At 44.2% G+C, this 15,744-nt stretch overlaps 1 protein-coding gene across 1 annotated transcript in view; it reads right to left on the reverse strand.

The window, feature by feature from the left end:
- Positions 1-9,858: 9,858 nt before the first annotated feature.
- LOC134431746 (uncharacterized) overlaps positions 9,859-15,744 on the reverse strand; it is a 72,358-nt gene continuing 66,472 nt past the window's right edge. Inside the window, exon 3 of the mRNA XM_063179898.1 lies at positions 9,859-14,619. Within this exon, the coding sequence (XP_063035968.1) occupies positions 13,043-14,584 (1,542 nt within the window). The 5' untranslated portion in view covers positions 14,585-14,619 and the 3' untranslated portion in view covers positions 9,859-13,042. The remainder of the gene's footprint in view (positions 14,620-15,744) is intronic.

Raw genomic sequence — 15,744 nt, forward strand, 5'->3', positions numbered from 1 at the left:
CCATGCCCCTGGCAAAGCCAGGAAAGGCCACAGGTGGGAAACACATCACACCAAAAAGAGAAGAATGACCAACAGCTATCTTGACACTAAACATACCCTTGAGTGTGCAGGCTCCAAATTATCTCATATTCTGCAGTGCAAAACACTCCTCTTCTGCAGGGCCAGATGCCCAGACAGTGTAAATCATCTTCCCAGTGCTGCCATCATTGATGTCTGCCAGCTGGCACCACCTGTGGGTTTGACTACAGGTCCTTCTTTTCCTGAAGCCAAACAACATCCCTAAAAGTAGTCAGAAGCCTTAAACCTTGCTGTTTTCCTTCTCCTAGCCCTTCTGGCAAACCTACATGTCAGCAGCCTGCTAGGAAAATGCATGTCAGTTTTTAAATGTGCAAGTGCAAAAATGAAGGGAAAACTTCCACATACCTCTTTCCTTTCTCATTCCCACACAGAGGAACCTTGCCAACCCATGGAAGAAGAAGGCTTGCTGGACAGAAGCCCCAGCCCAAGTGGGATATTTCAAGCCACTCAGTGAAGGGGAACGGTCCCATTGCCGCCAGGCCAGAACCAATGCACAAACATTTTACACAACTATTTTTGTGGTGGGATCTAATGGCTTGGTATCTGAGACATCTGCTGAGAATCAAACCCCCCTTGTACACAGCTCAGCCAGCCTCACACTTCTGATTGCTGAAGCCACAGCTCTGGTCTGCTTCTCAGGTTCTGTTAACAGCAGAACAAAGCAACAAACTAGCTTGCTTTAAACTGCTATCAGTCATGCTTTGTATTACTGTGTCAGGTACACCTTGTGCAAATTCCAAAAACCTGCAACATCCACCACATGTCTCTGTACTTCCCCAAATCCTCTTTCTGAGAGAAGAGACAAAATAAGAGCATGGTTATGGCAGGACATCATGACTTGCAGCCTGTATTTGTAAGGAAATCCTGATCTGTGCTAACAGAAAGACACCCTGCTCCCCTGCCCCCCATCCCCTCCTACACGCACACACACATTCACACTCACTTTCTCATATACTGTCATTCAAGTGCCACTTTCAGGTGCTGGTTCTTTCATGGGAACACAACACAAATACACAGCAATATATAAATATATAAAAATACACTTGAACCATTTCATTATTTTCACAGGTGATTCTTAAGGTCAGTTCTGTGATGTTAAATCCAGTACTTAGGTCCCCTGTCCTAAACCAAGGTACCCATGCTCTTAAACCAGTATCTTTCAGCATAAATGGGTGCTCTGAGCACAAAGTGCGGCAAGGAAACAGTAGATGGTTTTTCAGATTGCCCACTGTAGTTTTGAAAAGAGAAGGAAAATTTCATCACAATCTAATTGCTCCACTTCTTGCAGAAATGGCAGTTGTCACTTGTGCTCACAGTGAGATAAAACACACAGACAATTTGTATTCAGAAGTAATGCTGTTTGAGGCTTTGAGAAGATAGTGTGCAGTCATGATCTGTAAGTCCTCCTGAGGCATTTTGCTTTATCTGTGGCACATATTCTAAATGAAGTCAGGGTATTATCTCTATAAGAGCTGCAGCACCCAGCCTGGCCTATAGGCCTACTTTGCCAAAGACATAGTCCCATATATGTATGTATGTGTGCACTAAAGAGACAATAACATTAAAATTCTGCTTTGGAAATTTTGTAAAATTCCTCAAGAAAGGGCATCCCAATGTGTCGGCAAAATTATATTTTTAGAAAATGTGATTTAGCTTCTCAGCATCACAGGGGAACAGAGTGGTTCCTTTGGCTTCATGACTTAACCACTTGGCTTCAAGTGACATGATTGAAGGGCAGAGTGAAATATGTTGCTCACCTAACATGAAAAGACATAGTCTTCCATTTTTTCACTTGCTCATCTGCTGAGCAAAGATTTGCATAGTCTGTGAATCAGCCAGGCTGAGGCATGAAGACCACCCAGATCACTCCATGGTTAACAGCCTCCCTATGATCCAACCCATATACTTTGTGGCTGAGGAGATGGCTCACTGGCCTCTGAGCAGCTTCTGAGGGCCCTCAGCTCAAATATACCACATCTTTCCTTGACAGGACAAGTGGCATGAGATTGGTTTGTTCTTTGTTGAACTCTGAATCCAAATCTGCATCCTTCATTCCAAACTATGGTTTACTGAAGTGCAGTTTAACAAGGTCATATGCTATTTTGGATATGTAACAACAAAAATGTAGTTGGAAAATCAAAGAAAATGAAAAACGGCTTGTGACACTCAAATATTCAACCATTACATGTGGGTCTTCCATAATACCCAATTTATAAAATAGGAGAGGGTTGGCAGAAACCCCGAAAAATGTAAATCACAGGGAATATACAGGGACAGATGGCAAGACTCTGGAAGAGATTTCAAGAAGCCATCCATTCTTTTTCTTAAGACAAAAATCACTATCTCTGTCATTGCCTACAAATGCTTTTTCCTATTTTAGATAAGGCAAACATCAAACAACAATAGTGGGGATTCCACAGCCTCTCCAGGCAATCTGTCCCTGCACTTCACTATCTCTGCTTTAATGCCTTGCTTAAGTCTTTCAACCCTTACTTTGATTCTGTTCCTTCATGTCATAACCAACAGGGACAAGAAAATGAGTAGAAATCAATTTAGAGAAATTGCACTGTGTTTTGAACAAGGGACAGCAAATGGTTTTCTTTTACAAGTTCATTGTAAGTAGTTCTGGTTTACAGCTATGGGTTGTTTCTTTTTCTTTTTGGGCCAAATTAATTTCCACATGCTGGCGAAATTATCAGCTTCAGAAAACCCATTAGTAACAGTAAATCCAAATAAAGATGTGAAGATGAGTACTGAAATCTTTCCTGAACCTATTTAATAGTGTTCCTGTTATAGGTCTGAATCAGTAAGACCTAGAGGCATGCTGGGGTCTTCAGTGGCAACACCTTGAAAGGTGATTTCATATTTTTATCGGTAAGGACATATACTGAAATTTTTAGATATATTCTGGTTTGGCCAGATAGTTCTCAGGCAGTAGGAGTTTTATCACTGATATAATTTGAGAGCTTTTAAGAAGCAACTGGTAAGGAACAGAGTATAAATGCAGGCTGTGGCATCATCGTATTGCATTGCCAAAAAGAAACCGGCTCCTATTCAGCGCACAGTAACTTTGCAAAAGTTATGGTTTTGACAGTGGTATTCTATTCCCATGGGAGGGCATTAGTCACTGTGGATGGGCACATTCAGTTTGTGCCACATTACCCATACAAAGACACATTTGCAGAGGCCAAAAGGCAGATCTGCTGCAGGGAATGAGCTGTCATAGCTTCACCAACTTCCACTGGGCAGCAATGAGTTCCATAAAAAATTGTTCCCAAACATCTGCATACTTGATTTCCTTCTCTGTTTACAGAAATGCTCTCCACTAAATATGCAGGCTGGTGTTAGCCCTTTTTGGATCAATTCCTGAGTATTTTATGACTGTTCAGCTTGGCATGATTATAAACATTTCAGTACTGCTAGTAGGTACAGAACTGCCAGATCTTTAGCAACTGAATTAGGAAAAAAAAAAACAAACAAAAAAAAACCAAAAAACAAAACCAATGCCTTACAGTCATATTAGCTCTGCATTGAAAAGACTATATTTAAAGTGCAATTGCTAAGGTTTGTATGGGACAGTTATAGCAAGTAAATAGTGTGATGTAAGTTTTGGCATGGGTTTGACAGTTTGAAGTGGGCAGAATATCTTCAGCTTTAATATATACAATACATATCCAATGAAGACTAACAATGCTTATACAAAGACCTCAGATTTGTCGATTTGTCTTTTATTGAGATCCTACTTTAAGATCTGAACTATGGCATAAAGGTAAGGCTGCAAGATAAGACTGCCAGTCTGTGTGCAAACCTGAACAGTTCAAATTTTGTAAATCAAAAATCTGCCTGTCACAAACACTCAGGTTGATGCTGCAAGGCTCAGAGCAGTTGGAGATTCTGCTTGCCAAAGCTTCCTGACAGAAATAGTCTCACACCACCTAACTCCACTAACTGCATGAAAGTTGGATGGGGCAGGATACAATCTGCTGCCAGTCCCTGATCTATAGAAACATGAAAGTACATGTACAACTTTCCACTCACGATCAGATCATGTGCAATGTCAAGTCTGTTCTCTTACACAATCCAACCTGAGTCTGAGTTTTGCAAGAACTGACTTTTCATCATTTGATATTGTAAAGGCAACATATCCATCACCTGTATTGCACAATATTTTCCCTGGACTGATACTAAGAAAACCAGACACTAAACAGGCCATTTTTCAGAAGCCTGTGTGTCTTCCTTTCTCTTCTCCATGACTTAATGCTATTACTTTCCTAAAGTCTAGGGGCACATATCCAAAATCACACAGCCCTGAGAGACTTTTCTAAGCAAACTGCTCCGCTTTATTGTTCTTCAGCATATCGTCTCTGCACAACTGGAGCAGAATGTGGCCTTGAATCTCTTACCTCCCATTTCTGTGTGTGATTCCTCATCAGTGTTGAAAGGTACTGTCAACGCAGCTTTGATGCCTTTTCATTCACTGCCTGACACATTTAGAATAGCAAAACCTCTAGATGCAAGATCAATTTGGCAAAAAGCCAGTAATTGCCAACACAGACAAAAGAAAATACTTTAGACAAAAAAACCCTTCCCTGTTGTATTAACAGAGGTCCTAGAAGAGGTTTCATTTTTCCTTCATTTCACTAGAGAACCGCTGTTTGACCACTCAAGGCAGCCAGAGTGGTCAGCCTCCCAGTCCCACGGCGAATCCCTGGCCTTGTGCCCATGCCCTGCTGCTTGTTGCAGTGCCACGGGACAGCACATGCCCAGGAGACCATGCTCCTACGGGAAGGAACGCCCCACAAACCTCAGGGGGACTTCTCAACATTGGTGAACCCATGGGAAGCTCTGCCAGCCTCCCAGGCATTTATAGCAACAGGCAAGAGAAAGCCAGATCTAACAGTGTATTTATTACATTAACATGCAAGGTATAGTAAATGTGTTATAAGGAAGGAGATGTTGCAAAATAAAAAGCACATGTTTAGCTCAGTGTGGCTCAATAGGGCTTCTCTTTAAATTCAAATGGTAGTTCCCAAGTCAGACTAATCTTTGAGACCATCACAGCTCTGAGCAATATTAAAGATATAGACTTTCTTTATATTGCTCTTTTCTTTGGTAGTTTCACCAATGTGCCTGTTCACACATCCCTAGGGATTTCCTGTAAGCTCCAGCTCCAACAGCTGATTCAACCAAGGCATCAGTTTGTATCTATCTGCCTAACTAATGACATCCCGTATATCACAGCTCAGATGCTGGTGGAAAAATGGCTTTTGAAACACATCTTCACAAAGGACAGGTGTGGAAGTATGGCTGAAAGTCATAGAAACTTAGAGCTCATGTAAGTTTATGTGCATAACATCTCTGACAAAATAGTTATTTTGTAGTTATTTATAAACCCACAGACAGAATTAAGAAAGAAGTTTATTAAAAGTGTGTAATAGAACTCAGACATAGGGCAAATAGCTAAGGTTTGGTGAATAGCATCATTGGAAAGCTGATTTCTAGATAATTTTCATAGCAAAAACAGGGAACAGCTAGTGAGTCTCTTTCACTCCCTGAAATCACCAGGACTTCCTCCCAGGAAATCAGAACAGGGCAATTTCTGACCCATGAACATTCTGTGCTGCTCTCTCTGCCCATGTCTTAGTCAATCCTCTTACTCAAAAGGCAGCAAAACATGCAGTTGCCATGTAACCATAAACTTGAGTGGTCTTGTATCAAATTACCCATAATTTGCTTTCAGGCTTTTCTTTTCCAGGTGTAATCAGGACTCTCTTCTAAAGTAATCAAATTCATTAGATTCGCCAATAATGTGAGAAGTTTTCTAATTAGCCTTCTCCACAGCACAAATAAAAACATCTTTCTCATTCTGTCCCCATAACCCCTGCCCAAGAGGACTTGAGCAGCATCCTGAGCAGGTACACCTGGGGAGCGACATTGAACGCCTTATTATAATTAATATTTTATGACATTTTACCTGGAGGTCTCTGACTAATGGCATTAACTGCCATGAGCTGAGTGCTATGGAGAGCTAGAGGAAAGCTACTTTTGTCCCAGAGAATATTGTTTATTTCTGCTGAGCAGCAGGGGGTATCCCATGGGAATCCTTGCTTATAAGGTAGAGAAATAAGAAGAGCAGCCACATAATATCTTGTCATTTGTCCATTAACAAATCACACTTGGATGTTGTTCCTTAAGTCAGAAACAAATTACAAATGTGCAAGACAGCTAGTAGCGCCCTAGGGCACCAGTCCATCTCCCCCAGTCTGTCATCCTCTCCTCCAAGTGACGCACCACCCTTTTTTGGTCTCTTCTCTGCTTTGGGAATCCTTGCATCACATCTCTTCAAGAAGGGCCCAGAATGGGAAGGGAAGTACAGGCATATCACTTCTGCTGTGAAGGTGTTCCCAGACATGAAGGAACTGCCAGGCCCTGTCTCTTAGTTTAAGTTTGGGAGAGGTTAAGGGTCTGGCAGATGCCCAGTGTAGCTGGTACACAGTTGCTCCAGGTACTCCACAGCTGCTGCCAGCTTTATCCAATCATTGGCACACAGATATATCAATTCCAGTTAACATTTCCACACTTAGCAGTAGAGGAATAAAACTATTTTACATCTGTGCTCACTGATCTTCACCGTCAGCTGGGTATGTCTATGGGACAGACTCCTTTGTAGTCCATTGTGGAAGACCCTGTCTACATCAGCCCTTCTACAGAAAGCGCTGTAAATCCAGTCAGATCCCAGGCACCAGCTCTCCTTGTGTTGTGTCAGCTTGCATGTAAGCAAATCTGACTTCATCACCGTAACCCCACTAGGCTAAATTTGCCCAAGCTTGGAGCATCTCCAATCCCAAAGCAGGGGCAACACCTGGAGCCTTTGATCTAACAGCTGCTGCAGTTCCCACGTTAACATGACAATGAAGGCCAGGGAGTTTTCACCAACACAGGTATTCTACAGAGGATTTCTATGCAGTGAGTCATCAGCACTGTAAGCTGTAACCATAACTAGGAAATAAACTCATCTGTTGAATTATTTCGAGAGCATGCTTCCCCTCTGACACACCTTACCTGTGAGGCCAAAGTAAACTAGCTAGAAATACTGTTAATACTTCACAGTAAAGAGAGGTACAATTTTGCAAGGAAGTAATGGCAGCTTTCCCTGTGGCTGAATGAAAAAATAATGCTACTTGCCTAGGGAACAACCTTGAAAAATCAGTGTCTTACACACAATGATGAAAAAATATTGTGTAAGATGCAGCTGTTCATCACAGCCTTGTAAAATTTAATGATGTCGTGTAGAGTGTGGCTGCTAATGTAAACCGTAAATAATTCATTGGAAACAATTTATGTGAAGGGACCTTCCAAAAGTCTTGTGCGTTTTTTTCCCCTAGTCAGTGACACTGACTTAGACCAGAACAGCTGTGCACAGGCTCAGGCTTTACTGAGCTGAGGAATTTAGACCCAGAAAGAAGAACACTGAGCTACTGATTTTCAGGGATTTTAAGGATAGGGCTATTGATGCATCACAATGCCCACCACCTCTTGGTGTCAGTAACTCTATTTGATTTTGGGTTTTTTTCCACTTCTAGCAGGGAGAGAAGTGCCAGAAGTCCTGCCAATTGGCCAGCTGCTTCATGCACACACATGCAGCCGTGCCATCTCCTATTCATGCACCCGTTTGCCACAGCAGACACAGCCAAACCCCGGCCATGCTGGCAGTCCTGATAGCCCCAGGGCTGCACTGTGGTCACCACAGAGCAGCTTCAATTCAGAGTTCCTCCTTGCTGTTGATTACAAATAACTCTTTCTCTCACAAACCCACCACGTGTGGCTATGCTTGCCCTCCATCACCAAGGAAAGAAGCTGCATCCTGGTTTTAGTTCTCCTTCCTGCTGCCATGCTCATAACTGATGGCAATTAACGCCCCTCTGGAGCACACTTTGTTGGTATTTCTGTAGCTGCAAATACCCAGCATGCAGGCAGGGCAGCTCTCACCTCATCATTGCCTACAAACCTCTCAGGGTTTGCATTTTGTGGTCAGAGGAGAAGCAGAAAATGGGATTAGCTGTCTGTGCAACCATGGTTAGCCTAAACTTTCCTTGTGGTGACCACTAAAGCTTTGTTTCTAAAACTGGAGGTTTTAAAAGGAAATAGAGGCATATTCCAAACAGAGGTGGATATTTTAACTTCCTCTCTTCTCCAGAGAAATATGGCCTTAAGATATACCTTCCCCCCTCCCCAGCTTTTTAACCAACAGTACGAGTACAGAAGTCAGCATTATTTATCTCAGAGACCGTGGTTGCTTTGTGGGCAGACACCTCATTTTTCCTCTGTGCCTCAGCCTCCCCATAATGGCTGTTCAGGTTTCTCAAAGGCTTTCCTGGGAAAGCACTCTGTGTGTTAAATATTATGGTAAAGGCTCTCACATTCACTGGAGAGCAGTGCCTTGACCTTGGTCACCCTCCTTTAGCTTAAGTCCTAGGCCAGAGTCCTTTTATTTCCCCAAGAGGCCCCATTTCATACGCAGTCTGAAATGACCAAAGACTCAAGTACACCGAGGTTAAAAATGACATTTTGAAAGCAAAAATAATGATTTTTTTCCTGGCCATGACTTAGCCCCAGTAGGCAACTAAGTTCCACACGGCCACTCACTGCACCCTAAACACCAGTGGGGGAGTGGAGGTGGGCTTACATAAAAACACTTTAATAATTGAAATAACATAAACATAACACTAACTGTACTTAAAAGGGAGCCGACAGAAACAGAAAGAGAAATAAAACCCAAGAAATATAAGTGATATGAAACTCAGTTGCTCACCACCTGCTGACTGACACCCAGGCCATCTCCCAGAGGAGATCAGCAGCTCCCAGACAACTGCCCCAGTTTACACTGGGCATGCCATTCTATCAGTTCAGGCCAGCTGTCCTTGACTTAGGGTTAGCACTACCTAGCAACAACCAAACATAGGTACCTTAGCAACATTGGTATCATAATGAATTCAAACCACAGCTAGTAAGAAGAAAATTAACTGTATCCCAGGTGATACCAAAACATTCACTCATCATTTGAAGCCTCCTGCCTGTGAATAATGCATAGATTTTTATTTCTTCCTTTCAAAAGAATAGCAAATGGATATTTCATCCATTTTCAACCTGGTGAATCTTAATCATGAACACCTTAAAAGCCTCCTTATACCCCAGTCTAAGGCTCATCACTCAGACCTATTCTCAGACCATTTCGGCAGGTCTGTCCCAGATGCTCTCGAAAGGATGAACTGCACATCCCACCTGCCTACATCCTACTCCTTCTCTGATGTTCTTCTGTGCCTCAGTGTGGAAAGTGGCTGCTCAGATCCCCTGGGCTGTGGCCTCATCCAGGATCCCCACCTGCCCAGGCTGTGCCAGCACCTCTGTAGTAAGAGTGAGGGAGGCAGCTGTGGGGAAACCTCATTTAGCTGACATCCTGGATCATTCAGAAACTGAGGAGAATTTTTTAAATTATATTTATGTATATTTATATCTACTGAAAGCAACATAAGAAGGATTCTGGCTGGAGGATTAGGTATGTAGAAGTAGGTTGAGAGCCAGCAGGAAGAAATAGAAGGAACCTATGGAGAGGCAGGAGAGTAAAGACTTTGCTATTCACTGTAATGAGCATCCTCAATGCTTTTCTGTCTTAATTTTTGTGTATGTCTTAATTTCTAAAGCTAGAATTTTGGAAGGAACAGTAATAAACACTGTTAATGTTGGTGTACATTTAAATTTTTTAATTTAATATATGCAAGAGATATGTAAAAACAAGGTGGAAGCGTGTGGAAGCATATAAATGTAATCTCATTTGATAAGACTCAAATCATCAGATCATCCTCAAAATTTAAGTATTTTCACTTTATCAACACTGCTGAGCTATGTCACAGACTGAACATTTTCACCAGCAGAAAATGTAATTCTTTTCATTTGTTAGGAAGCATATCAAGAGAGCTTCAACTACAAATTCCTGGCATCTAAGGAAATATTCCCAAGTGTGCCCAGAAAAAAACAGTAATAATTTCCATTGATATTACACAGCTCTATTATAACACTTGAACCTACTGCATGTGGTACCGACATTACCAGCAGAAAATAACTCGTTCTAGCCCAGATATTGCACTCCTTACCAGGCACCATTTCTTTGCTTTTCAGTAGTTTTAAAGGCCATAACTCAGGTTACACGAAGTGCTAATGAAGCTCAGTACAACAAACCAGATCACGTTTTGCATAAAATGAAGTACTGAACCCAATGGTGACAGAGGAAGAAAAGAAAGAGCAGGAGAAGGAGGGACACTCACAGCCTTCAGACAACGAGTTTGCAAGGAGAAACAAATGCTCTCCATATGCCTGTTCAGAAAGCTGCCAGACTTCCTGCAACATGGGATTGATGTGAGGATGGCAAGAAACAGCCAAATACCAAGAAGGGATCTAGAACAGGGAGTCTGTCCTGGTGTATGGCTCATTAACCACCAGATACATCAGCTGTACTGGGGTTAGACAACATGTGGGAGAAGCAGTGCCCAGCACTGCCCTTATTCTGTTCCCTTCACAGACCTGATACTCCTTGCACTAGCACAAGGTTATTTCTTTGCCAGCATGGCTATGTCCTGAAATTCTAGTGCTCACCAGGGCAGGAAGCCTGGTACAGAATAGCAAAACTATCCTGGGAGGCAGGGGAAGCAGCAGAAATCAGAGCACCAGCTGACGGGTACAGCACCTATGAAGAAAAAAGTCTATTACAAGTATAGGCAAGAGAATAATTACAAAAGCAAAACAATTTAACATGTATGACTTAACACTTAATTCATAGCATGAATGACAATGTTTAGAAATGCCAGCAAGAACTAAGTGTTTAGAAATAGGCTTGTAGTCACATTTAAAAAAAAAAAAAAAAAATCTTTCTCCATGAGCAGCCCAATTAATTATTAACAGTGGAATGGGGTCAGTAGTTGTGATTTTATTCCAATGGTCAGTGACTGACATTCATTGCTGTCTAGCCTGAATCTCAGTTGCAGATAGCCATGCACCAAACTTATAAAAAGCTGAAAGACTAGCAGACCCAGGAATGCAGGGAAAAGAGGACATGCTTCTCACACAAATGCAGGGATCTCGTTTCCACTCTCTTTTCAGAAGGTCACCCTGTGTGGCTCCGGAACGAAGGCCTGCAGGGCTCCCTTTCCAGGAGGCCGTGCAGTGGAGAAGGAGAGGGATGTGAGGCCCGGGTCACTCGGCCATTAGCTGAACCCTTGCTGTCACAGGCCAGACAGCTCCTGCAGAGCCTGAGCGGGGCCCAGGGCTGCCTCCAGCCACAGCCCTGCTCTGCCCTTCCCTTGCACTGCCAGGAGCAAGATCAGCAGCACGGGCAGCTTCCGTGGGCAAAACGAGCAACTCCTCAGAGCACTGCATACAGACCTGGCTACAGTTCATGTGGAGACATTCACGCTCCCTGGGTTGATTATCTATGCTGTTTAAAAAACACACACACATATTCACAAAATCCTTGTTTTTCCCAAGTACTGTATTCAAATTAAATATTCATCTCCCTTAAAAACCAATTAAATTTTACTCTCTAGCAATTTGCAAATCTAAACAGCAAATGCAGAAAAATAATTAGCATAGTAAGAAATAAGTTATTTCTCTGATAAGCTCATAAACCCTTTTAATTAAAGTAGCAATATTTTTAATTGCCAAAGGGAATATTTTGTTTATCATAGCAAACATTTCTAAGTTTTAATTTAAGTTCCAATCTAATATTTTGATAACCGAGAAATGGCCTCCAGGGGGCAACAGTATCCACCAAACAAAATAACAAAGTGCATTTCAACTTTATCAAAGGATTTCCATGCATCTATCTTCTTGGGATACAGGGAAGTTAAGTTAGCTTATGCAAACTCAGACTAGCCTCCTGTGGAGGAGGCTAAAGGAAACAATTGCCATTCATTCAAAATTCCACTTATTAAAAAAAGATATTATTAATCAAACTACAAGAGCATGCTTCCAGTAACTTTATGCATGCAACCTGAAATTCCTAATAAATGTAGAAATGGGCATTATTTGGTTTTTAAGCTTTTAGACAGGCTATTTTGAAGACATCTGAAATATCTTGGAATTGCTGCGTTGCATCCTTTTCCCTGTGGACAGCAACCCATTGAGATGCAGAGGATTTATGAAACTCTGGTGCTGACAGAGCTGGTGGCCTGACAGGGGTCAGGGTGACACTGCCCCAGCAGAGCCAGTGCAAGGGCAGGGCCAGGCACACTCACAGGCCCACTCGGCCTCTGTTGATAGCTTGCTGTATTTCATATTTCTAGAGTCCCATACTGTTGTTATTATATTCCTAAAGTCCACACCTTCTAGCTAGTTTTCTACATGCAGTTCTTCTCTGCAGCACAGTTCCTCATGGCTTCCACACAGGCCCCTCCCTTATATCCCAGTTGCCTTCACAAGCCACAGCTGCTGCCCAACTAAGGACTTTGCAGCTGTAGCTCATTTAGAATAGCTGGGACCCACTTATCCAACACATAGATCTTACAGGGACTCTCTCCACATTTCCCCCTTTTTCTATTACTAACAAATATATTCAAATACAGTATAGATATTCAAGTACAATATATGCATTTCCTTACAATACATGTTTTATCCCAAGACTCAATGGCCTCACACACCACACAAATACAATACACACATTCCCCCATGACTCAAAGGTCATGTACAACACACACAGCTTCTTGACTCAAAGGCCATATTTCTCACAGCTCCTGGCTGCCACAGCTCCTTGATTCAATAGCTATATTCTTCCCTACAGCTCTTCAGGCTGCTACAGCTCTCAGGCTGCATACCTCCATCACAATGGGGCACCAATTGTTGATACCTTGTTGTATTTCATATTTCTAGAGTCCCATACTGTTGCTATTATATTCTTAAAGTCCATACCTTCTAGCTAGTTTTCTACCATGCAGTTCTTCTCTGCAGCACAGTTCCTCATGGCTTCCACAGGGGCTCGCCCTGGGCTCTTGGCCCACCCCCTTTTTTCCCAGTTATCTTTACGAGCTACAGCTGCTGCCCTACTAAGGACTTCGCAGCTGTGGCTCATTTGGAGTAACTGGGACCCACTCATCCAATATATAGATCGCACAGGGACTCTCTCCACAGGCCTCAACAAACACACGTGCTGCAGGGGACCCTGTCTTGTTCCCTTGGGGCCAGCTGGGATCACGGTCCCACTGTGAGAGACAGATGCTGCACACACAGCATGGATCCCTCCAGCAGCTGTGGGGACGTGGAGCAGGGCATGGATCCCTCCAGCAGCCGTGGGGACGTGGAGCAGGGCATGGATCCCTCCAGTGGGGACGTGGAGCAGGGCCTGGATCCCTCCAGTGGGGACATGGAGCATGGCATGGATCCCTCCAGCAGCTGTGGGGACGTGGAGCAGGGCATGGATCCCTCCAGTGGGGACGTGGAGCAGGGCATGGATCCCTCCAGTGGGGACGTGGAGCAGGGCATGGATCCCTCCAGTGGGGACATGGAGCATGGCATGGATCCCTCCAGCAGCTGTGGGGACGTGGAGCAGGGCATGGATCCCTCCAGTGGGGACGTGGAGCAGGGCATGGATCCCTCCAGTGGGGACGTGGAGCAAGGCAAGGATTCCTCCAGCAGCTGTGGGGACGTGGAGCAGGGCATGGATCCCTCCAGCAGCCGTGGGGACGTGGAGCAGGGCATGGATCCCTCCAGCAGCTGTGGGGACGTGGAGCAGGGCATGGATCCCTCCAGTGGGGACATGGAGTACGGCCTGGATCCCTCCAGCAGCTGTGGGGACGTGGAGCAGGGTATGGATCCCTCCAGCAGCTGTGGGGACGTGGAGCAAGGCATGGATCCCTCCAGTGGGGACATGGAGCAGGGCATGGATTCCTCCAGCAGCCGTGGGGATGTGGAGCAAGGCATAGATTCCTCCAGCAGCCATGGGGACTTGGAGCAAGGCATGGATCCCTCCAGCAGCTGTGGGGATGTGGAGCAAGGCATGGATCCCTCCAGCAGCCGTGGGGACGTGGAGCAGGGCATGGATCCCTCCAGCAGCCGTGGGGACGTGGAGCAGGGCATGGATCCCTCCAGCAGCCGTGGGGACGTGGAGCAGGGCATGGATCCCTCCAGCAGCCGTGGGGACGTGGAGCAGGGTATGGATCCCTCCAGCAGCCGTGGGGACGTGGAGCAGGGTATGGATCCCTCCAGTGGGGACGTGGAGCAAGGCATGGATCCCTCCAGTGGGGACATGGAGTATGGCCTGGATCCCTCCAGCAGCTGTGGGGATGTGGAGCAGGGTATGGATCCCTCCAGCAGCTGTGGGGACGTGGAGCAGGGCATGGATCCCTCCAGTGGGGACGTGGAGCAAGGCATGGATCCCTCCAGCAGCTGTGGGGACGTGGAGCAGGGTATTGATCCCTCCAGTGGGGACTTGGATCAAGGCATGGATCCCTCCAGCAGCCATGGGGACTTGGAGCAGGGCATGGATTCCTCCAGCAGCTGTGGGGACATGGTTCAGGCTCTCTCACACTGTCCTTGGGGCTCTCCAGCACTCCAGTAGCACACGGGCCTGCCCAGTCAGGCTGAGCAGTCACACACAAGCAGATAATTAACCACACCATCTAACAAGCAGCACATCCAAGGAGTAGCTGTTGGATGGCAAGAGGCATGCGCTAGGCCACCAACATTCATCAACCAGAAGATGGACTTTAAAATACGAAAAATGTCATTGAGATTCTGCCAGGGGTACCTTGGAAACTGCCACCCCTGGGGAATTGATCACAAGCTGTTGCTATCAGGCCACTACTTACTGGCAGCTTCCTGACAGCAACTTTGTAAAATGTTGTCATCCTTATTTCAAGCAACAGTCACATCAAAACCCAACTTTTCTATTACAGATGAAAAATAAGTTGTTCATTATTCATTATTTACTGTGCTGTAATGTTTAAGCACCTAGTTAAGATCATGCTGCTCAGCTTTTTGGGAAAGGAATTATCCCAGAAAGCCTGTAGTCTAAAACAGCAAGAACACACATACGACTGAAGGTAAATGAAGGTGTCACCTTGTGAAGCAGTACGAGACATGAGGTTAGTAGCTGGGAAAAGAAGAAATGCAAGTAAAGGAAGACGAATATTGTGATATCTCCAGGTGCCATTTCGTAAAAAAAAATAAGAAAAATACAATTAAACCAGAAGACTGACTATACAAGGAAGTCGCAGTAATCAAAAGCCTCACAATTAGGGAGGGAGAGCTCCCATCTTCCTTCTGGACACTATCCAGAGAGATCTGAACTAGAGCTACATGATAGGAGGAGAAACAGGAGACTCACTTTAGTCCAGGAATGTGGTTAAATACTGTCACTTCTCTTTTGACTTTTCAAGATGCTTGAGCAATGATGAGAGCCAAAGGTAACATTGCTTAGTCTACTTGTTGATCTCTCTTGTTCTGTTTGATTTTTCTCTTCAAGGTTGACATGGCAGAATACAATCTTAAATTAACTTTTTCATGTTTAACTTGGCAGTTTTATTTTGTGATCTGAAGTGCTCATGGACTATTTTCTCTCATTTTGATCATAAAAAAGGAACTCTATTTTGAAACACATTTTAAATTCCATTCATCATGTTG

This window comes from Melospiza melodia, chromosome Z (assembly GCF_035770615.1).
Source record: "Melospiza melodia melodia isolate bMelMel2 chromosome Z, bMelMel2.pri, whole genome shotgun sequence".
Taxonomy (NCBI): Eukaryota; Metazoa; Chordata; class Aves; order Passeriformes; family Passerellidae; genus Melospiza; species Melospiza melodia.